Source organism: Artemia franciscana, chromosome 10 (genome assembly GCF_032884065.1).
Source record: "Artemia franciscana chromosome 10, ASM3288406v1, whole genome shotgun sequence".
Taxonomy (NCBI): domain Eukaryota; kingdom Metazoa; phylum Arthropoda; class Branchiopoda; order Anostraca; family Artemiidae; genus Artemia; species Artemia franciscana.
The window spans coordinates 45,724,217-45,749,702 of record NC_088872.1 but is presented as its reverse complement, the minus strand read 5'-3'; the positions used below and the strand labels follow the sequence as shown (position 1 = coordinate 45,749,702).

Sequence of the window (25,486 nt, the reverse complement as noted above, 5' to 3'; positions counted from 1 at the left end):
CTAGACCAAAAAATAGCGAAGATCTCATATCAAACAGTTCGTTGTAACGAACTGTAGCAAGGAGCGGCCCGGCTCAATAGTAATTGAAACTCTAGAAAATGTAATTTTGGTACCAATGGTTACATCAAAAGAATTGTATTTTATGCTGATTCTAAATATATAAGTTTCATCAAGTTTAGTTAAACTGATCAAAAGTTACGAGCTTGACAAAATTTGCCCTATTTTAGAAAATAGGGGGAAACACCCCCTAAAAGTCATAGAATCTTAACGAAAATCACACCACCAGATTCAGCGTGTCAGAGACCCCTACTGTAGAAGTTTGAAGCTCCTTTCTACAAAAATGTGGATTTTTTTATTTTTTGCCAGAAGACAGATCACGGATGCGTGTTTATTTGTTTTTATGGCAGTTGGTACCTACCAAATGACATATAGCGATCTCAAATTATGTCGGTCTGTCCGTCTAAACAGATCCGGTGACATTGGTTGGTGTTGGTGACTTTGAGGGGGAAACTGGAATTCTTGGAAAACGTAAAAATCGAAGTATCTTACGAATGGGTGATCGGATCTTAATGAAACTTGATATACAGAAGAATCTCATGTCTTAGATGCTCCATTTTCAATTTGAATCGGATCTGGGGACATAGGGGGTTGGAGGGGGAACCAGAAATCTTGAAAAACGCTTAGAGTGGAGAGATCGGGATGAAACTTGATGGGAAGAATAAGCGCAAGTTATAGATACGAGATTGACATAATTGGAAAGGATCCGTTCTCTTTGTGGGAGCTGGGGGTTGTTAATTTGGAAAATTAGAAAAATTGAAGTATTTGTAACTTAAGAACAGGTGACCGAATCTTAATTAAATTTGATATTTAGAAGGAACTCATGTCTCACAGCTCTTATTTCAAATCCCGACCAGGTCTGTTGACATTGGGGGAAGTTGGGGGGCCGGAAATCTTGGGAAACCCTAGACGTGCTAGGACGATGGAAATGGATAGGCAAGTTAGGGAGGCTGTACAAATTGACTTGATAAAGTCTTTTTCCCCGATTCGACCATCTGAGGGGCTGAAGGGAGAGAAAAAATTAGGAAAATTGAGGTATTTTTAACTTACGAGTCGGCGATCGGATCTTAATGAATTTTGATATTTAGAAGGACCTCGTGACTCAGAACTCTTATTTTAAATCCCGACCGGGATTAAGCCTCTGATTTTCCTTTTAAAGCAACCTATTGATTCTTAGAATTTCGCTAGAGCTCATACCATTTGAGCTCTTGGCTCTTCCGACCTCGTCACAAGTGCCATGAGCTCTTAGCTCTTGCTGTTTTCTTTGTAGCGAGAGGGCTCATTTTAACGGAAATTTAAAGTTCTGCTGCTCTTTTTAAGTGACCAAAAAAATTGGAGGGCACCTAGGCCCCCTCTCACATTCACTTTTCCCAAATTCACCGGATCAAAATTTTGAGATAGCCATTGTGTTTAGTATAGTCGAAAAACCTAATAACTATGTCTTTCGGGACGAAAGACATAATTATAGTTATGGTTATTGGGAAGTGTACAGATGTTTTCAGGGAAATTTTTCACTTTAAGGGTGTGAGGGTCGGGGGAGGAGGTTACGTGGGAGGATCTTTCCATGGAAGAATTTATCATTATGGAAGGAAATTTCCATGAAGGGGCCACAAGATTTTCTAGCATTATTTAAAAAAAAATGCCAAAATAAACAAAAAAAAGTTTTTTTCAGCTGGAAGTAAGGAGCAGCATTAAAACCTAAAACGAACAGAAATTATTACATAAATAAGGGGTTTCGTCTCCTCCACAATACTTCACTCTCTACGCTACAGTATTTTTAATAATTTCAACTATTTATTCAACGGCCTTTGTGATTCAGGGGTCATTTTTAAAGAATTGGGACAAACAATTAGCTTTAGTGTAAAGAGCGATGTATTGACGAGGGGGCGAACCCTCTCATATCTATATATATATAAATAAGTTGTATGTTTGTTTGTTTGTACGCATATAGCGTCATCATAAGTATATAAGGCTATAAGGCTTTGTATATGACGTCATTATAAGTATATAAGGGGGCGATTCAAAGAGAAAGTTCAGTATAAATCTTACAATGGCAGAAGAAACAGCCGAGGAAGCTTCTCAAACAGTTAATTCAAAGAGAAATGTTTGTATAAATCCTACAATGGCAGAAGAAACAGCCGAGGAAGCGGCTCAAAGAGATAATGCCAAAAGGCTTGCGGCTAAAACAGAAAGTAACAAAAGAAAGCGTGCCGAGGAATCACAAGAGCAACATGAAAACAGGCTTGTAGCTCAAAGAGAAATTACCAAAAAAAATCGTGCCGAGGAATCACAAGAGCAACGTGAAAACAGGCTTGCGGCTCAAAGAGAAATTACCAAAAGAAAGCGTGCCGAGGAATCACAAGAGCAACGTGAAAACAGGCTTGTGGCTCAAAGAGATAATGCCAAAAGAAAGCGTGCCGAGGAATCACAAGAAGAACGTGAAAACAAGCTTGCGGCTCAAAGAGATAATGCCAAAAGAAAGCGTACCGAGGAATCACAAGAGCAACGTGAAAATTATCGCCTGGCATTCAGGTACAGCCCAGTTAAAATTTAATGGTGAAACAATGGCAATGTGTTGCGCCCCAGGAAAAGTTAAACTTCCTCAACTGCCTGCACCACCAGAGTCATTGAAGACTTTATGACGTTACAGACCGGACACTGGGGCACAAATGACGACCGGGACACAGGGAATATAAATGACGTCCGGGACACTCAAAGAGAAATTACAGACCGGGACACAAATGACGACCGGGACACAGGGAATATAAATGATGACCAGGACAGTCAAAGAGAAATTACAGACCGGGACATTAATGACGACCGGGACACAGGAACACAACTACGCCGGGGGGACAGGGGAGATATATAAATGACGACGGGGACACAGGGAATATTCGATTAGCAATCACCATCAACAAAGCTCAAGGGCAATCATTAGAAAAATGCGGTATGGATCTGAATGCGGATCGTTTTCCCCATGGACAATTATATGTTGCATGTTCAAGAGTCGGTAAACCTGACAATCTATTTATATGCACAGACAATTGGACAGCGAAGAATGTTGTATATTCGCAAGTTTTACGTAGTTAAAAACTTATATATATATATATATATACATATATATATATATATATATATATATATATATATATATATATATATATATATATATATATATATATATATATATATAAATACATATATCTATATATATATAAATATATATATATATATATATATATATATATATATATATATATATATATATATATATATATATATATATATCACAGGTGGGACACAGGAACACGACTACAATGGTGCGTAACGACTTACGCGCTCCGGGGGCTTGGGGGCGCAAAGTGCCCCCACCAACTAGGTGCTGGTGTGGCGCGAACCGCCACACCAACAGCTAGTACGTAATAAAAATGCATAAATATAGAAGTTCGTTGCGTAATTTAATTCGTTAGTTACGTATATTTATTACCAATAAAAACGTTCGTAAAAAAAATTAAAAGTTCTAGTTTCCTTTTTAAGTAACAGATAATTGGAGTGCAACTAGGCCTCCGTTCCCATCCCTTTTTTTTATCAAAATCGTCCGGTCAAAACTATGAGAGAGCCATTTAGCCAAAAAAAAAACTTAAAACGAACAGAAATTAATCCGCATATGAAAGGGGTTGTCCCCTCCTCAACGCCTCGCTCTTTGCGCTATAGTATTTTATTATTTTAAAAAGTAGAGCTGTGATAAGAGGGAATAATTTTTGTTCGTTTTGAGTTTTAATGTCGCTCCTTACTTGCAGCTAAAAAAAAAACTTGTTTTTTTTTATTTAACATTTATTCAGAAAAGACATTACAAATGAAAAACTGTCAATTTTGAAAGTGTCCTCATATGTGGACGTTGCCCATTACGGACGCATGTGAAAACAATCAAAGAATTCAGGCCAAATAAGAGTTTTGTACTTTTTACACTCGAAACGTGTTCTACGTTTACGGGTCTACTTGCGGCACCTCAATGCGTTTTTCTTTTCGGATATCAACGACCAATGCCCTGACATTCCGTCCAACCTGACTTCTTTTGAGAACAGATTGGGTCACGATCCGCTTTGGAAGAGGCAGACGACGACCTGGACGCGCAGGACTTGTGCGCATCCTAATCATGCCCTTGTTCAGAAGTGACACTGGAACTGGTGCTTTGAATTCTAGAAAGTCAGATTTTATTCCAGGCACAAGTTTGCGATGAATAACCCAGGAATTGACAACAGTAACGTCAATAAAATGATGAAATAGTCGCATATACCATGTATATACCTCCATACCACATACCCACATACCACATATACCTCCAATGTATTTATTATATTCTTTGGCTGTGAATGGTCTTTCAAAGACTACTTTCTTCTTCCCCGAGCTACTCCATATCTCTACAATATCAACTGGATGGTACCCATTGTGTTAGGAGCATAGGGCAACAAGGTTGTTGTCTTTCTATCTCAAAACAGTGATGCCTTCCGCTGAAGTTGCGTATGAGGTGGATCCTCGGTCTTGTTTTTTTCATTTCTTTCTCTCTGACCAATTTGTTCCTACTGTCGCCAAGTCTGTTCACACGCAGTGTACCGACATTTTAAATATATTCTTTTGCTAACGTTTCTACGACACTGATTGAAGTGAAGAAGTTGTCGAAATACTCATTCGCATTCTTCTTTTCAAGACCACGACAGAGGCGAATATCGCCACCAAAGCCATGTTCGGAGGTCTGAGTGCTACCGCTGCTTCCCTGATGAAGTTTGAAGTCGCATTCGTGGAATATTTATTTACCGTTAGTACAAAACGTGATAAAATCCACCGTTCCTTCAACAACTAAGTATTCACCGCAGAAAATAGTGTTTGAACGATAAACCTTTTCAGATATTCAATTTTCAGTACCTACTATTGATTATTTCGATTCTTACGAAGGTTATATGATAAACCTGGTGAGGAATTTATTTGGAGTTATAAGAATTTGTGATGAAGAGGTAAAGAAGGAAAAGAAAACGCTGAGTTTTCAATATACGCAAAAAGCTGTTTATTTACCAGTTGTGACAAAAGGAGACTTAGTCTATGATCAAGGCCACGCACAGAATTCTCTTGAAATCGGACTGTTTATGCTTGTTTGGTAAAAACCGATTAAGGATATAGAAACTTTCTTGTCTCTTAACATGGTATTTAGACAAGAAATTGAGAAAATAAAGGACCATAATGACATTAAAGAGAATGAAATGAAGGAGAAAGGGACTGTTGGGGGTAATGATACCCATATTTATAGTTTACAGAAAAAACCAGGACTTTTAACACTGTTTGAACAATCTGAGCCTTAACCAACTTTTAGAGATTCCAACCTAAATATATATGCAGACTCCAAGACCTAATCTTGATTTGGTAGAATCAATTTCTGTGTCTGATTTGGAACTAATAGAATTAGAACTCTACATATCTAACTATGTAACAGAGACTTGACTTGACTTATTGACGAAATAAAAACAACACATACACTTATTCCCGTACTGCCAACACGCCAGAGGCTATAAACGGCGACTACGGCGATTTGTGAAATCAATCATTTGATAAAAATATCACACACAAAAAAATTGACAAAAATATTATCAAACAAAAATATTCTTTTTCTAATATCATTAAGCAGAAAAACTAAACAAACAAAAACTAAATAACAAAAAATGTAAGCATTTTTTTCATCTGCTCAATAAGATATTTTTAAGTTTTTTTTTTTTCGGAGCGAGATTAGTGAAATCAATTTGGGAAGCAAGTATGCCAATGAAGTTGAGAGGTTTTTAGAAAGAGTAGTAATAATAAAAGTTTTATTTTATATTTTCTTCAGTTTTTAGTCAGTTATAATCTCCGTTGTTCTATTTATTTTTTGCGGAAAAATGCGAAAGGTTGATATAAGATTGGTTAAAAGTTTGTTATATTATTTAGAAAAATACAGAAAAAATTGAATTGGAAACTAGCGAGATCATTGAAATATTTGAAAAAAAAAAATCCTAATTTTTTGTTATAAGAATGGTTTGGTTCAAAGATACATTTTTGCTGAAACTACTTCCTATGTCTGTTAATTTTTTTTTAAACAGTGTATTTAGTACTTAGGTGTAGGGCCTGCGAATTCTCTGCGAACAAGTTTGCAAGCGTAGCTTAAGATAGTGACACTTCAGTTTGATTCTTTATGAAAGTGACGAGTGAACACAAACTTCCATTTAAAACATAAAAAGAACTAGCAGAAACGGACTGAAGAAATCTACAATGTGGATTAATCCTATAAGTCCCGTCAAGCGATGAATGATATGACATTTTGTGTGGATATTTTTTTCCCCTTCCTTTAATGTTCTAATCTTAAAGTGATTTTTGTGTCAGTATAAAGTGCCTTAAGAAGAAAATTTGATCGTATTTGGAAAATTATTTTCGATAAAAATAATTTTGAAAAACGGGAGGGGGGAATCTGTAAACTTTTAAATGTAAGTCTTACAGTGGGAAACATACAACGTAATTTTAATGCATTGTGGGTCAGTTTCGTCTTGCAATCTATACTGGATTCTAAAAGCCTATGTGGGACATAGGCTCGTGGAAATGGGTATCAGAAAAAAGAACCTTGGAAACCATAGTGGAACTTGGACAATTAATATAATAGAAAGTGCTTCTAAGAACCCTGAAAACCATTTATATGTGGAGTTTTAAAGTGTTTAAAGCTAGTTACTGTCTTGTCTTAATCCAGTCAAGATCTTGTCTCGTATTTGCTTTGTATATTAAAACACATAGTTTATAGAAAGAAGACTCTTGTAGCATCTCCTTTTACGAGAACCCTTAGCTCTGAAAGACTCGGCTTCGCGCTTACCATTACACGCATATCAACATTAGATGTGTATCAATGTAAACCCAGACATCACCAGAAGGTTAGTAAGAGGTTTATATATTCTTACTCGGACAAGGTTGCTTTGTATCCACTGAGAAGAAGCTCGAAGAAAGGCCTTATCTTGTAATACTTGTCTCTGTTGCTTTTTTCCTGGCTTGTAAAATGCAGGCATTCATGGATTTTTTAGAAACGCTTGCTAGATATGTAGTCAGGTACAAATGGTAGTCACAAAGACATGTACCAATAGTTCTGAAGGCTTGGATAGCAATGTAGCTCATGACCAATAAACAGCCAAGATAAATGTGGAGTTCAGCAACGGTGAAACGAAGCTCATAGCCATTTTGTCTCATAGCGTAGCGATTAGACTCGCGGACTATCATATCCAGAAATTCAGAAGTCGTCAATATTTCAGAATATTCAACAGCGTCTGGCTCTTCATTTAGATTTAAGAGGACGCTGCGCTCACCGGTATAACGGGTACACTTGCTCCAATAGGGTTGTTCCCGTTTACTTTCCATAACCTCGTCCTTTTTACTCTAGTTTTCCTGTCAAAACTGCTTACTGATGGCGTAGAATTGTCGTTCCCAACCGTATCACAGCTATCTGTTGGCTTGGTTGATATATTAGCAGCTGGTTGCTTACTAAAATAAGTTCTTATCCTTTTTTAGGAAGGTGGTGGCTCTTCCTTATTTGAATCGCCTTCAGGTGCAACCTCGGCATTCGGTCGATTAAATACCTTTGTGACCGAAGAAAGTGCCTGCAACTTCAGGTGAGACCCAGGTTGGTCCTGATTCATCACTTGTAAGATCTACATCTGACTCTTGGTAATTGATGTCATTTTCCTCGTCAAATATGATTTTAATGGCTTCTTCGACAGTCAACTTATTTCGCGCCTGCAAAAGAAAATTTACTTTATCATTATCTTATTTTCAATTTTTACGGAAAACAACAAATCGACACAACACTCAAACGTGGACATAATGAACATGATGACCATCTACCTAAATCAGAATGATAATGTCAACTTTCACGGTTAGGGACCTCTCCAGATATATCATTAGCAGGGCACTGTCCTCAGACGTAGACAGTGGTGATTCTGCATCAGGAACGAATTCAGGTCCTCGTGAGTGGGCGAAAAGAAGACGGCCACAAATCCTAACCTAAATGCTTATAAAACAAAAATGAGCAGCAAGCGTATAAGCGATAGGTTAGTTAATTTTGGATAAAAATTCCTGCAACTCAAAAACTTCTAGGTTAGATACAAAAATTCAGAATTTTAACTTACCTTTTGTGTGTAAGCACAATAAATATTCCTGATATTAGCCGCCACCTTTCGTAGGTTTTAAAACTGTTTCGTAGATGCCTAGTCCAGTTCAATAGAAACGCCTATTGAGAAGTGATAGCACAGAGGTTCTGTTCAAAAAACAGTGACTTTTAAGCTGAAGGAGGGTTAAGGCGAAGTGTCCTAAAAAGCATCAGCGCCCTCGTGAAAGGGTTAATATAGCTCGAAGCCTGCATACACTCGGTTTTAGATTTAGAATAATCACCTTTCATAATTACATTTACGTTTCAAGGGCAAATAAAATATATCATACCCAGAAATAGGCCCTGAAAAATAAAAGGCTTAAATTCTGGAAAAACTGCAATATTATGGAAAGAAGTCAAAAAATAGAAGGTTTAATTATTTCGAGTCTGAAGTTTCATAGAATATGTAGAATATGTGCAAGAAAAGGTGACAGAGACAAAAAACTATCAACTGTTAGGGCTCCAAGTTAATCTTTTGCACTCTTGCATGTCTTGGCTTCTATGTAGGAGGGGTTTGCGAAGAAACATTTCTTGAAAATTAAAGGACTAGCCTTACCTGTTAACCATCTATCTAGTTTTTTCCTGGGGAAGAAGCTTTGTTTTTATCTGCGAGAGAGTTAAGTTGTATATGTCATGTTAGCAGACCAACAGTCGTATACGTTGAATGTAACAGATAGTGGTTCAGCTCAAAGCTACGAATCTCTGTATCAGCATACGAATAAATTCTCCGGTTAAGTTGTGTATCCAATTTTAGCAGACCAACAGTTGTATGTTAAAACGTTGAATGTAACAGATTCTGCTTCAGCTCAAAGCTACGAATCCCTGTATCAGCATACGTATAAATTTTCCGGTTAAGTTGTGTATCCAATTTTAGTAGACCAACAGTTGTATGTTAAAACGTTGAATGTAACAGATTCTGCTTCAGCTCAAAGCTACGAATCCCTGTATCAGCATCCGTATAAATTCTCTGGTTAAGTTGTGTATCCAATTTTAGTCGACCAACAGTTGTATGTTAAAACTTTGAGTGTAACAGATTCTGCCTCAGCTCAAAGCTACGAATCCCTGTATCAGCATACGTATAAATTCTCTGGTTAAGTTGTGTATCCAATTTTAGTAGACCAACAGTTATATGTTAAAACTTTGAATGTAACAGATACTGTTTCAGCTCAAAACCACAAATTCTTGTGTCAGCATGCGTATAAATTCAGTGGTAAAGTTGTTAAGTTGTGTATCCAATTTTAGTAAACCAACAGTCGTGTATTAAAACGTTAAATGTTTCAGATACAGCTCCAGCTCAAAGCTACAAATCCTTGTGAAAGAGTTAACTTCTGTCTCCATTTTTTAGAGAGCAACAGTCGTATGTTAAAACGTTGAATATAACAGATAGAACCAGCTCAAAGCGGAAAATTCTTGTGTCAGTATACGTATATATTCACTGGATAACAATAAACATAATCAACCAAAGTAGAGATGGTTATAGATGATTTATTTTTCCTGATGAGCGAAAAAAGACAACCATAGTTTACAAACTTCTTCGTTTGTTTTTGAAGTGCTTGACCTCTGTCAAGCATCTGTCATTTGTCGTCTTTATTTAAGCAAATCCAAAGTTTTTACCATTTGAAAATTGTTCGTCTCATGTTCTTGTTAAAAGATAAAGCCAAATTGTCAGAAAAGTTCAAATTCTGTTTCTTTATTCAAAGTTAAATAATGACTTTTGTATTTCTCTTTTAACCACCTCCATGGTTACAAAGAGAAACGCCGAAAGTTTTCGCTTATTTATAAGAAAAGTGATTTAGTTGATCTTTCAATATAATCAACCTTCCGTTAAGCAGTTTCTTTTTCCAAGCTAGTTATAGCTTTGATGAAAAATTTTAGTTGTCACTTTTCAACAAAAGAATTAGTTATTTGCTCAACCAGATTCTAAATTTCCGCTATGATCTGATCTAAATTCAGTCACTGCAAAATTCTGGTATTCAAATTGACAAGACCTGGACAAGCCCCTCATGCGGCGATCTTGATCCTAAATAAGGTTTTGTAGTAAAACCATCTACGGTCTATGATTATGGTCTACAATATTGCCAGGGTATTGTAGAACTAGATAACGGTTCCATCTCGCTGAGAAGAAAGCCCATCCGTGTCTCACCGAAATAACCAAAATTTTACAGTGAGTCGCCTCAAATGGATTTTTCAAGCTGAGAAAAGATTCGGCAGAATCTTATTAATTTGCTTCTGTTTTTTTTTCTGTCATGTCTTGATCAGATTAAACAAAAAAAAACAAGTTGTTTTAAATGAAATTAAGGAGCGACATTAAAACTTAAAACGAACAAAAATTACTCCGTATATGAAAGGGGCTTTTCCTCCTCAACGCCCCGCTCTTTACGCTAACTTAACTCTACATTTTAAACAGTAAACAACTTTAGCGCAAAGAGCGCGGCGTTGAGGAGGAAAAGCCCCTTTCATATACGGAGTAATTTTTGGTCGTTTTAAGTTTTAATGTCGCTCCTTACTTTCATTTAAAAACACTTGTTTTTTTGTTTAATTTCTGGACTTTTTTAATTAATGCATTTTTTTTTTTATCTTGGCTCTCCATGCATAAATAATTAAAACGAAATTTGCATATATTTTTTTTTGGATAAATGGCTTTTTCATAGTTTTAATCGGAAGATTTTGAAAAAAAAGGAGCGAGAGAGGAGGCCTAGTTGCCCTCCAATTTTTTGATTATTTGAAAAGGCAACTATAACTTTTAATTTTTTACGAACATTTTCATAAGTAAAAAATATACGTAACTTACGAATTAACTTACGTAGCGAATTTCTATATTCGTATGTTTTTATTGCGTATATGATGGGGCTCACCCCTCGTCGATACCTCGCTCTTTACACTAAAGCTTAAATTTTGTTCCAATTCCTTAAGAATGACCCCTGTATCACAAAGGCCATAGAATAAATAGTTGAGATTACTAAAAATACTTTAGCGTAAAGAGCAAGGTATTACGAGGAGGTAAACCCCTCATATGCGTAATAATTTCTGTTCGTTTTAAGTTTTAATGCTGCTCCTTACTTTCAGTAGAAAAAACTTTTCATATTTATTTTTTCATTGTTTTTTTTTTAATAATGCTAGAAAATCCTGCGCCCCCTCCATTGAAAGTCTCTTCATTAATAAAACGTTCCTCCATTGAAAGATCCTCCCATGTAAACCCCCCCCTTTAACTCTCCCCCCAAACCAAAAAAATCCCCCTGAAAACGTCTGTACACTTCCCAGTAACCATTACTATATGTAAACACAGGTCAAAGTTTGTAACTTGCAGCCCCTCCCACGGCGACTGCGAGGGAGTAAGTCGTCCCCAAAGACATAGTTATTAGGTTATTCGACTATGGTGAATAAAATGGCTATCTCAGAATTTTGATCCGATGACTTTGGGGAAAAAATGAGCGTGGGAGGGGGCCTAGGTGCCCTCCAATTTTTTTGGTCACTTAAAAATGGCATTTTCCGTTAGAATGAGTTCTTTTGCGACATTCTAGGACCACTGAGTCGATACGATCACCCCTGGGGGAAAAAAAGCAACAAAGAAACAAATAAACACGTAACCGTGATTTTTGTCTTCTGGCAAAAAATACTAAATTCCACATTTTTGTAGATAGCGGCTTGAAACTTCTACAGTAAGATTCTCTGATACGCTGAATCTGATGGTGTGATTTTTGTTAAGATCGTATGACTTTTAGGGAGTATTTCCCCCTATTTTCTAAAATGAGGCAAATCTTCTCAGGCTCGTAACTTTTGACGGATAAGACTAATCTTGATGAAACTTATATATTTAAAATAAGCATTAAACTATTGGCATAAAAATTCCATTTTTTAGAGTTTTGGTTACTATTGAGCCGGTTCGCTCCTTACTACAGTTCGTTACCACGAACTGTTTGATAAGGGTTTAAGTTTGTAAAAAGCAAGTAACAAACAGTTGATGCTGACCTCACCCCAATAGCTAAGATTCTAACAGAGCAATGCGACAAAAATTCCCATAAACTGGCTGAAGCTTAACTGTTCTATAGGAAAAAGCTTAGTCGACTTTAAACAGATCAAGTCAGCGTTAAGCTTTCAATGCGTTTTTAAGTGGGTCAGCTTTCACTAAACATCTGAGAGTTCCAGTGAAATATTAGTTATCCCCCTGCAAATTTGGTTGTTTTGACGTTGGGAATTCAGAAATTGTTGCCATGTATGACGCTTTTTCAAATCATAGATTTATTTTCCTCCATTTTAAAATTGTTGAGGATCTGGATGACGCATCTAGATTACTCAGTAGCAGGAAATTCTATTTAAAGAACTGAGGATAAAAATTCACTGTAGAATATTTTCAGAGAGGTACTGTTAGTCATAAAGATGGTGTTAAAAGATGTGGGCCGAACATTTGAGGGAGTTTTTGATATTCTATAAATAGACAAGATTTATGTACGGAGGAGGGGTTGAAAAAGATATTAAAAGTACTCGAAAATTATGAGTATAATTTTGATAGAAGGGAAGCACCTAGTGATTTCCAGAACCTAATTAAATCTCTATGTAAGACAAGTAACTATAGCGGATGTTGCTAATACACAATCACATACATTAGCTAAATTTTGGTAGGCAATAAATTGCTTATCATCCTTATTAGCCTAAACTTAAATTCAAAGCAGATAACAGTCGCTGCAATAGAATATTCGTCCATCGCAGCAACGAGCTTTGTGTTTTTGTTTTTGCCGTTATGCTCACATAGAATTTTGAGTAATCTGTTTTTCACAGACATGATTTGCTTTTCAACTCAAAGTCCATGTGTGTTGCTGATATTTAGAAGATTGCCATTGCTACTCCTCCCTCTTCTCCCCGCAACTCTCCATTGCGCTGGATCAAATTTTGATAAAGCCTTTCTGTTCAGAATAGTGGAAAGGTTTATTAAGTATGCTTTTAGTTTAACATCACCTTCGCAGCCCCAGGAGCAATTTCCCTAATTTATGTAAATTACCCATTGTTAACGTATAGGCTTTTAGCAGACAAGGTGGCCATGTTCGTACTGGGTTGTCCACTCATCTAGGAACTTAAATAGCGACGAAGACCACACTGCCTTTCCATCTCAAACATCAAAAACAAGAAGAACAATAGGAAATTATTTTCGCAAGATGGTGGAAATTTCATCCGAATGAATATTTCGGCCCTATGTCCAAGGTTAGTTCTCAGCCAAACATCAATATATAGAAGAAGGAAAACTTACAACAACATACGACCAATAGAACTAAAATCATTTTTTTTTTAAATAGTCCTAAGAACCTTACTTCAGTGGAGTTCAACCAGGACTCAAGTTGAACTGCGCTGAAGTAAAGATGCTGGGAATGTTTTTAAAGATGTTTCATTTTAGTTCTATTGGTCGTTTATTGTTGTAAGTTTTTCTTCTTCTATATATATTGTTGTTTTGCTGAGGACGGCCCTTGGACATAAGGCCGAAATATTCATTCAAATTAAATTTCCACTCTCTTGCGAAAAGAAATCCCTATTGTTCTTCGTGTTTTTGATGTTTGTATCTAGGAACACTTAGGGATCGTTGGCTAGGACAAGGTTCCAAGATTTCCCAGGGATAAACTTTAGAAACAACATACATACCTAAGTAAATCAAAAAACTGTATGTTCGCCGAAGCTTCAAAGAGACTTTATACATGCAAGGTCTCAGGAATGGCTTGGGAGACCAATTTGAAACCTTCAGGGGATGTAAGAGGGGCCAAATGAGCCTCAAATTTTTTACTGAGAGGAGAGGGCAGTTTAATCCGAAGACTTACGTGTAGACGATTGGAATAGGATATCTGCAATATCTTGGTGACGGCTTGGGAAATTGAACGTAAACTTTCAGGCACTGGCTGAAGAAAGGAGGGAGGTGGAACTAAAGAACTTCAAATTTTGTATTGGGGAGAGGGGGGTAAAATAAATTTTCTACGATCCACCCCAAACGTTTTTGCACTATAAACTCCTATAGAACTTGTATCTATACACGGTAAGTAGGGTATCAAAAAAGCGGCCAAAGGGGGCTAAACATATTTTATCTCAAATTTGCTAAAGATTTTGGCACTTTGCACGTCTCTCTGGAAGTAGAATCTATTCTTGGTGAAGTAGCAATATAAATCAAAGACGTAATGTCTACAAAGGCGATCAGAAATAGCTGTCTGTAGTATCTCAGGAACTTCCTGGGAGATCGATTTGAAACTTTCATGGATGATTTTTTGGAGGGGGGGGGTCAAGCAAACCAGAATTTTTTATCTGGGGAAGAGACGTTGGGTAGGTCTAAAGAAACCATTCGTATCTAAGTTATCAAAATAACGCATCTGTAACATCTCGAAGACAGTTTCGAGGATACAATTGAAGCTTTCAAGTAGTTTTGAAGGAACAAAGCGATTTCGAATGTTTTATTCATAGTGTAAATGTTGTATTTTATGTAGAAAAATCTATTCACGGTGAAGTAGCTATGCAATTCGAAAGACGCTATGTGCCCAGGTTGTCAAATTAGTCCATGTGTGTTATCTCAGGAAGGGCTTGGGAGATCCAGTTGAAACCTTCATTGATGCTGCGAGGTCAAGTGGACATCAAAATAGCACATGTGCAAAATCTCGGGAACAGTTTGGGGAATTCCGTTGGAAATTTCAGGTAGTAGTAGGGGGGTGGCAAGGGGGCTCCAATTTTGTGTCGGGAAGAGTGGCAACAAGGTTATTGCTCCAATTCACCTAAAAGAATTTTTACTTAAGATCCGTATGAGAATTGGAATCTATTCACTTTTAAGCAACAAGGTAAATCAAAAGATCCTAAGCGGAATCTAATTGGATTGCGGTATCAAGCTTTAAGGGCCAGATTGAACCTTAAGTTTTGGCTTAGTGGGAGGATGGTCCAAAGCTTTTTATCAGACCCACCTAAATTTTTTTGTGCTGTGAGCCCTTACATGGCCCATATTTTGAATAACTCCTACTGTTAAATAGTTTTAACAAATTTTAGACTAAGAAATTTTATTTTTAGATATGAATGTTTATTTTTGTTTATATTTTATTTTATACAAAAATATAAATTCCAGACATGATGATCTCGAAACAACTTTGCCCAGTGTTTGCCTCTTCGCTAAACAACAATACAGTTTTTTTCGTTTTCGTTAGTGAAAGAGTCCATACGAATTTACGATATATATGACGTACAAAGGCTATATAAAGCCTGGTATATACCTTAAGACGACTAAACATGAGTTTATAATGGGGGTTTCAATTTATTTGAGTTGCCAATGCATCTCAAAAAGTAAGCCTCGCCACTCCTCAGGAACCCCGGGTGGCCTTGATTTTCACCATTCTCTATCGAAACCAAATATATGTGTGGTTAAACTTTTTGGTAAAATCGCAAAATAGTGATTCTTTCTCATTTTTTGGACGGGGGGAGCAGGTAAAATAAGGAATTTTGTGAATAAGTTTCCCGAAGTCTTTGGCATACATTTTCTGCTAAACGTGGACACTATAATTTGTCATTCTAGTATGTCTCTACTAGGTTTTGGCTATGGAAAATCGATGAAATCTGTTCCTATCCCCTTTGAATACTAGGTCTTATCTCAGAAAGTATACTAGATACAAAAATTCTTGATTCCTTCCTTTTCAAAAAGGAAAGTGTTTGGGGGGTCAAGGGGGCAGTTGCCCCCAGTAAATTAAAGAAAAATGTTTATTTAGCCCATGCCCCTTGACTGTCCGGATATGGACCCTTCTTGTAGTTGACGTCTTTTGGAGTTGAACTTCTGCTCAAAGGCCACACCTTCCTCTGTCATTTCAATACTAACAAAGCATTGGACTTGTATCAATATTATTTGGTCCACTAATTAGAATTTTTTGTAGATACTTGTAGATTTTGTAGATGGTTTTTTGGAAGACAACCGATTTGATCAATACAGTTTTCAATTATTAGCCTTAAATAAGCGAAATTGCTGCCGTGCGGGGCTTGCGTTCAGCGCCGGGAACCAGGGACTGTAGGACAAGACAATTCATCAAATCACCTTTCTTAAAGTCTTCTGGGCACTCTTAAAAACATCAAACTTAATTAGAACAAGACAATCGGTTAAATCATATGTTTAGTCTTTTGGGCTCTCTCTTCAAAAAAACATGTCACTTATTTATTCATTTGAAGAATGTCAGCGTTAACTGCATCGTTTCAAGGCCTGTTTATGCTTCCCCTAGACAGAATAATACTGCTGTAATACGCTGCCATCACCTGGTAAACAATTAGTAATTTTTCCATCAGCCAAGCACCTATTTAGTTCATTGAAATAATTGCTCAATTAGGTTCACAGGGCAGCATCTGTTTCAGTGGCGGCCTCAGCTCTTTAAGCCACTTATTTCCAGTCTTTTAAATTTTAAGGTCGTTGGGTCATAGATTAACCGGCTGTTGGCTCGTGCCTACTATTTGCTGCGTGCAGCTTCTGGGCATAATATTGTTCCTGCCTAAGAAGTATGAATCATTATGTGTGTGTCATAAAGGAGTACATATGGCCATTTAAATAGACATTGATTATATTGCATGTTGATATATTCCTCAAAAAATTATTCTTTCTTCCTTTTCGTATTATTTTTCGATTAAATATTGGTCAATTTTTTAACAAATTTCATTCTTAAAAAATCACTCAAATTCCTCGAATCTCGACATAGTTTTAATGACAAAAGTGGCATGGGCACTAACTATAGGAGGGGGGGGGCAATTGCTGCTTATGTTTTAGGAACACAACTTAAATATAGAAAGATATCCTCCCCTCAGATTTTGAAAATTCTTGTTGTATTAAACGAAAAATTTAATAAAAATCCTTTCCTCTTACTTTTTCATTGGCACCCCTGCATAGTGGCACATTGTTGTTCTCTTTTGTTGAATTTTGGCCCTCCCTCCATGGGTTTTACCCAATGTAAGAAATAGAGGATTGTTTTATAAATAGAACCATCGCTCTAAGAAATTAATAAAATGTTACTGAATTAGTCTCAGCCCAACACTACAGAATTCAGCTTAATTAGGTGCTTCATCAGATCAATAGAGTGTTTAACTTTTTAATTGCAAACTAATTTAATCTCGTCGTTTTTTCTATTTCTTAGACTGAAAGGTATTGGTATTTTTTCATTATTTTGTTATTCTTAGGGTTCAAGCAACTCAATTATGGTCTTAAAGGTGTTTAAATCAATGTTTTCTTCATTTTCTAACTTTGGTCCATTGATTTCAATAGAGTCAGTTTAAGATACCGCTACCATTGCAAATTAGTCTCGGTGTCAAGTCTACTGGACTGGGTATAACTTGTACTTTACCACGAGGCATTATATTACCAGATTTTTTTTATTATTTATTTCTTATGTATTTATTTTTTTTTCCTCTTTTTTTTATCAAGCCATTACGTGGCATTATATTAGTCATTTTTTATTATATATTTTTTATATATATTTTTGAGGACTCTCTTTTTTATATATATTGTATGTATATTTAACATTTATATATATATATATTTGAGGGCGTATTTTTGAGGAATCTCCTCCCGTGTCTCCAGCTTTCTTTTTAGAAATGTTGAATAACGGTTTGTTCTAGGTGTGATTCTGTAGGATGTTGATTGATAGATCTTTGGAGACTTAAATACAAGCAGTAATAAGATGGTAAAATGGAATTGAAACTCTGAAAGACAAACAATATATCAAACAGTTCGTGGTAACGAACTGTAGTAAGATCTTTGGATCCAAAGATAGATCTTTGGAAACTTAAATACAAGCAGTAATAAGATGGTAAAATGGAATTGAAACTCTGAAAGACAAACAATATATCAAACAGTTCGTGGTAACGAACTGTAGTAAGATCTTTGGATCCAAAGATGGATCTTTGGAGACTTAAATACAAGCAGTAATAAGATGGTAAAATGGAATTGAAACTCTGAAAGACAAACAATATATCAAACAGTTCGTGGTAACGAACTGTAGTAAGATCTTTGGATCCAAAGATGGATCTTTGGAGACTTAAATACAAGCAGTAATAAGATGGTAAAATGGAATTGAAACTCTGAAAGACAAACAATATATCAAACAGTTCGTGGTAACGAACTGTAGTAAGATCTTTGGATCCAAAGATGGATCTTTGGAGACTTAAATACAAGCAGTAATAAGATGGTAAAATGGAATTGAAACTCTGAAAGACAAACAATATATCAAACAGTTCGTGGTAACGAACTGTAGTAAGATCTTTGGATCCAAAGATAGATCTTTGGAGACTTAAATACAAGCAGTAATAAGATGGTAAAATGGAATTGAAACTCTGAAAGACAAACAATATATCAAACAGTTCGTGGTAACGAACTGTAGTAAGGAGCGACCCGGATCAATAGTAACAAAACTCTAAAAAATGGAATTTTGATACCAATAGCTACATCAAAAGAATCGCAAAGAATCAAGTTTAGTCTTACCCATCAAAAGTTACGAGTCTGAGAAAATTTGCCATATTTTGGAAAATAGGGGGAAACACCCCCTAAAAGAATCTTAACGAAAATCACACCATCAGTTTCAGCGTATCAGAGGACCCTGTCGTAGACGTTTCAAGCTCCTATCTACAAAAATGTGGAATTTTGTATTTTTTGCCGGAAGGTAGATCACGGATGCGTGTTTATTTGTTTGTTTGTTTGTTTGTTAGTTTGTTTTTTTCCCTGGGGTGATCATATCGACCCGGTGGTCCTAGAGTGTTGCGAGAGGGCTCATTCTAACTGAAATGAAAAAGTTCTAGTGCCCTTTTTAAGTGACCAAAAAATTGGAGGGCACCTAGGCCCCCTCCCATGCTAATTATTTTCCCAAAGTCAACGGATCTAAATTCTGAGAAATCGAAAAACCTTATAACTACGTCTTTGGGGACGACTTACTCCCCCATAGTCCCTGTGAGAGAGGCTGAAAGTTACAAATTTTGACCAATGCTTTACATATAGTAATGCTTATTGGGAAGTGTAAAGACGTTTTCAGGGGGATTTTTGGTTGGGGGGAGGGGTTGACAAGAGGGGGATATGTTGGGAAAACTTTCCGTCGAGGAATTTGTCATGGGGGAAGAAAATTTCCATGAAGGGAGCGCACGATTTTCTAGCTTTATTTAAAAAAAGAAAATGAAAAAATAAATATGAAAAGTTTTTTTCAACTGGAAGTAAGGAACAGCATTAAAACTTAAAACGAACAGAAATTATTACGCATATGAGGGGCTCACCTCCTCCTAATACCCCGCTCTTTACGCTAAAGTATTTTTTGTGATTTCAACTATTTATTCTGCGGCTTTTGTGATTCAGGGGTCATTCTTAATGAATTGGGACAACATATAATCTTTATTGTAAAGAGCGAGGTACTGACGAGGGGGTGAACCCTCATATATGTAATAAAACCATGAGATTATAAAAGTTCGTTACGTAAACTATTTTATAAGTTACGTCTATCTTTTACTAATAAAAACATTCGTAAAAAAATTAAAAGTTCTAGTTGCCTTTTTAAGTAACCAAAAAATCGCAGGGCAACTAGGCTTCCTCCACCGTTCCTTTTTTTCTCAAAATCATTCGATCAAAACTATAAGAAAGCCATTTAGCCACAAAAAAAAACTTGCAAATTTTGTGTTGATTATTCCTCTGCGGAGAGCCAACATCAAAACATGCATTGATTCAAAAACTTTCAGAAATTAAATTTAAAAAAAAACAAGTTTTTTTTAGCTGAAAGTAAGGAGCGACATTAAAACTTAAAACGAACAGAAATTACTTCGTATATGAAAAGGGATGCTTCCTCATCAACGCCCCGCTCTTTACGCTAAAGTTTTTTACTGTTTTAAAAAGCAGAGTTAAAAGAAAGAGTCAAACTTTAGCGTAAAGAGCGGGGCGGGGCGTTACTTATAGTTAGTTACCACAAACGGTTACACAAGATACGATTCGTTCAGCTTGTAATGGCCGCAAAGTTGCCACCCCTAGTGATTTATCACTATTTCTAGTGATCTTTTATATTGCATAAAAATCACTAACCAGCACCTAAATCAGTAGATAATTGACTTAGTGAAAATCACTAAGTCAACCAAAAAATTACTAAATTTAGTGATTTTTTTTTTTGCACCTGGTGGATACCACAATTGCAGAAATATTTGGCAATAGATGGTAAGTTGGGAAACTAGTAGAAAATATGACAATAATAATAATAACAATAACAAGAATTGTATTGAAAAGTCATCAAGTCTTGTATTTGTTCTTGCAGTAGGGCCAGGCTTTTTGCCGCCACACCCGGCGTGTGAAATTCACATGTTACTTGGGAATCTGTTTAGCAGTTTTAAGACTCACGGCGGCTGAGTTTGCAGAATGATACCATTGACTTTCACCCCAAGCCATAGGTTTGGTTACACCAGCACTTGAACTCTCGTTCCGAAAGATTTTGGATTAGAGGTACTGCACAAACACTACGATAAAACCAATATTAATGTTAAACAAAATAGGCTACCACTGAAAAAATATATAGATAGAAAATATATAAGAGCGTTATTACAATTTAACCAAATTTGTAGACTTGTTAATGGGGATCATTTTTGTAATTTGAAAAATGAATTACCGGAACGGCTATATTGTTCCAAAATGGTCGACAATTTGCCATCATATTTACAGCATTCGCAGTTTTTATTAATAGAACTTAAATAATCCTTTTTTTACTGGGAGTGTGAAATGCGACCGCCTTTTAAAAGGCAGTTATCATGTAAATGCTCAGATTTAAATATAGACATTTTCCAGATTCACGCTCCGTGGACGGTTATCAAGTCAAGGTAAAATCAAAATGTCCTTTGAATTGGAAGTCTGTATGGTTCCTAGAGTGGATGTTGTTGGAATTCGAAGGAAACGCTTGAAAGGAGACGCGTGGTGCTATAAGAAAGTTTGTGAAGAGATTCTTCGACTTGCTGCTGTACAATAATTTTGTTGAAATTGACTCCCGGTTTCTAGGTTCTTTATGACGATTTATCAGCTATAATCTTAATTCTTCTTTGAATGTCGTTTCTATATAAAAAATAAAATAAAAAAATATCATAATGTCAATAATAATGCTGGTCATGCTTTGTTAAAATGAGAAACGAACAAGAATGTATGCCAAGAATTCTTAGAAATCATTGAAATTACTGAGTTAGACGAGGCCGAGATAAAATGTTTCCCTTTCTTCACTTTTGTTAATCTTTAAGTTTTAAAGTAAAGCAAGCTCAATTCTATTTATCCATTAGTTAGAAGAGCTATTGAGAATCTATAATTTAACTATGCAATTTTATTGAAAAGACAATGAAATTTTACTTCCTCTGTGTTGGCAAGCGGGCTACCCTCTCCTGAACTTTAAAGTAGAAATTCTGCTCAGTTTAATAAAAAAAAAAAAATTGCACTTTCTAATGATGTAAGTTTCATTAAAATTTGATATTTATATCTCTGGCACACAGCTAAAAAAAAATCCAATGGTTTCTCTAAGCTTTATGAGAAAGTAGATGTCGATTTTTAGTTTTCTGTCCGTTTATTTGGATCTCTTTGGTAGCTCTATAGGTTATGGCAAAACCGCATAATCAGTTCTAAATAATTTGGCCATACAAACTAAAAATGTTTGTAATGGACGAGATAGGGTGATACTTTAAGGTAGTGAATCCCCTTAAATGCTACATTGAAGTTGAGAAACTTCGTTTACAACTGAAAACTGCCTCTTTAAGTGACATGCGTTCCGGGTTCAGGTATCATAAAACGTGATTGAAACTAAACCTTAAGCTAGTCATATATCATCAGGGGCTTTAATCCTACTTGACAGAAATAAGTAAAAAAGAAAGGGTACTTATCTATTATATGAAACACACTCGAGAAGTGAAGTTTGGTGACAATTAAATATGATGAAAATATAATACTTTATAAGCAAAATTGTGAAGGTCATTTGTGAATTATTGAATTGGGAGCTTTGGCGTCGGCTGACCGTCTCAAAGACAAAGAAAAGTTCATTATTAACGCGATTCTTGACCTAGTTCATTTTAGTTCATTATTTACGCGATTCTCGAGGGCACCGGTTAGTTTGCTTTGAATAGTTATAGAATATAGTGTCTCACCATGGATGTTCAAATTAAGATTTGGGATTTGCAAAAACCGAAGAAAAGGCAATTATATTTTTCGAGGATAAGGGGTTGTTTGCCCAAAACAAAACACTGCGTCAATAGACACAAAATGACTTTGTACTCTTACGAGAAGCAAAATTTTTGGGAGTGTGGCACTGCGTTCTGGGAGCACATTTCCAAGTTGTAGTTTTCACAATTTTGCTAATAAAGTATTCTATCTTCATCTTTTTTTATTAGCACTAACCAAACTTCACTTCTTGAGTGTGTTTTATATAATAGACAAGAGCTAAAAAAGAGCAAATACTTCATATACTTTAAAAATATGAGGTATCCTTGTCAGCACAGCCGATGGAAGGTCAAATATATGGAAACTATTGCAAGTTGGAAAATTTTAGAATAGGGAGGGGATTCCTCCTGAGATTGATACCATGGATTTTTGGGGGAAATCCAAAAAATATCGATTATAAGACACGTTGATTTTAAACTCCATGAAAATATATTCAGATACTTTTCGAAGTTCTGGTGATATGCATCTTTTTGAATGCTGTTCCTTTCGACCAAAACAGGAATTTCTTTAATCTTTAGGTGTTCTAAAGACATTTTGCGACATTGCCTTTATTTATAACAATAATAATAAAAAAAAAACATAAAACTGCTGGGAAAACCGCGGTGGCAACGCGGAAAAACTGCAAATATATTTACTCTATGTAAAATGAATTTCACTCTTTACGCTAAAGTTTGACTTTGTGTTCCAATTTTTCAGCAGCGACTCCTGAAACGCAAGGGCCATATGATTAGAATCTGAAACTTTTTTAAAAGTACTAAATAACATCAGCGTAAAGAGTGGGGCATTGAGCAGGGGCGACCCCTTCCTGTACGGAATAATTTCTTTTCTTCAGCAGAAATTTGCTGAATTGACGTCTTTTAATTCCGGTCAGCTGAACAGTGTCAGTATATTTGCAATGTTGAAATTGTGTGTTAGTTAGAAGACCTAAAGTATTTTACTCACAAAGGAAAAAAATTTAATACAAATTAACTAAATACAAGTAGATACAGTAATTCAAATACAAAACCAATTCCCAAGAGACAGAAAACAGTGGCTGTCCAGAGTGGCTATGACTTTTTTATGTTAATGTTTTGCTCATTTAAGACCTGTATTACAATGTTTGTTACTTAGATTCTGGACAAAGTTGTGTCAATTTTTTTATTTTAAAAGAAAAATCGAATGCGGCAATTGAAAAAGAAGTATTTTAATTCACACAGATTTTACAGAAGAGCAGAACAACTAAAAAAAAGGGGCTTTTAAGAGCAAATCGGCTGCTTTCATTCAAAAGGCGGTATGTTATCTAATATAGGCTCTACAGGGGACCAGAAAACTTTAGAATGTGCTTCAAGTCATTCTGCTAAAATTAAGGATGCGATATCGAAACTATTATTGTGAGTGAGAACAAAGGAAATAACCTATTTAAAAAAAAAAAAAAAACATAAATTTTTATATATCTTGAAAACCGAATAAAATGGAAAAAGCATACTATGTCAATTTATAGAACGTGTTTCGATTGAAGGTATGGGCTGTAAATAAAAGTTTTACAAAAGATTTCACATAAAGTGCTTTAAATTGCCACTGTAAAAAACGTTAGTGGCTTTAAAAATTTGGCGGTGATGGAGAGTTTTTAAAAAATAAAATTTTACTTTTATTATTTCCCATGATTAATAGTAATTTTATGTTTTGTTGATCTTGCCATTTTGAATTGTAAGATGATATTTTTGTAATTTATGTGCAACAGCGTTTTAAAAATAATTAGTGGTATTATATTGACAAGCTTTGGGCAAGTGTTGTATTTGTTTCCAATTGTTGGTTCACTTTCATTAAACTAGTGAGAACTTCGATATTTAAAACACAATTTATTTTTCGATCAGGTTGCGACTGACACATACGCCATCATCTTGGTAGCAGTATTGATTAGGTAAGGACAACTTAAAAGACTTCAGTGAGTCAATACCTTTTTTGGCTATTATGTTTGTTTAACAAAAAGTACCAATCTAGTTAAACAAAGCAAATGAATTATTCTAGCTTGTGATTCGCTTTAAAACGAACGCTTAGTCATTGCACCTCTCTAATCGAAACTAAACACTTGTTCGTTTCGTTGCTTCGCCTCTTTTTGTTCTTCCATAAATTACTCTCTTTTTCTCTTTTTGTTCTTTTATAAATTAATCGCTTTGTCCTCTTTTTGTTCTTCCATAAATTATCTTTCTTCCCTGTTTCTAATTTACCTTTCTAGTTACCTTTTTTTACCTTTCAATATAATTTTCTAATTACCTTAGCAAAAACAGAATTGAGTGAAACTTCTGGTTTTGTATAACATGTCATAATTTATCTAATAACTTACGCACATATTTGTATATCACGATCAAGCACATAGATGTAAATTTAATGTATAAACCCATATTTATCGATGCAGAGGGGGGGGGGATCAAAAAAGGACAAACATAAGAAGGTCAAAAAAGGACAGGACGAACAAGTTCCAGACTTCGAATTTTCTGGATACACGGCTGAAACCTCCTTCGCCTTTCTTTTACGTTCCTAGTCACAGTGGTTTTCTTTATGCGTCCCAGCAATCACGTTTGCATGCATTTGGGGGGGGGGGATGTGGTAACTATAAAATAGTGATTCTTATTTGATAATTTATATGAAAGCGCCCACGAATTTGGGGGAAAGTTCGGGCTCCGAGGAGAAGGGCCTTGATCACCCTTCCTACTTTCGTCCCTGTATCGGAGTATTTTGGACAATAAAAGTAACACAAACAGTCAAGCAATGTAAGTGTATAAACATGAGGAATCACAGAACTGAATATTTTAATATAAAATTTGTGATACAAATCAGCCAGACTGCTAGATCAGTCCATGTCTTCTCAATCCCCGTTTTTGTGGGCATTTTAAAGCGGGTGGTTTAAACATGTTGGTGTTTTATGCCGTTCTATTCTTTGCCCGTTACTTCGTCAGTACTTTATCCCTTGCATAATTTACTGATTCTTAAATTAGGTAAGATAGCAGATTAAATAAACCTCAGGAAAAGCAGTTTTCCCCATAAATACGGTGGATATGATGACA

General features: G+C 35.7%; 1 protein-coding gene across 1 annotated transcript in view; it reads left to right on the top strand.

Moving 5' to 3' along the window:
- Positions 1-24,265, top strand: part of LOC136032257 (maternal embryonic leucine zipper kinase-like) — a 126,818-nt gene extending 102,553 nt beyond the window's left edge. The window contains exon 13 of the mRNA XM_065712502.1: positions 21,039-24,265. Within this exon, the coding sequence (XP_065568574.1) occupies positions 21,039-21,216 (178 nt within the window). The 3' untranslated portion in view covers positions 21,217-24,265. The remainder of the gene's footprint in view (positions 1-21,038) is intronic.
- Positions 24,266-25,486: the final 1,221 nt, after the last annotated feature.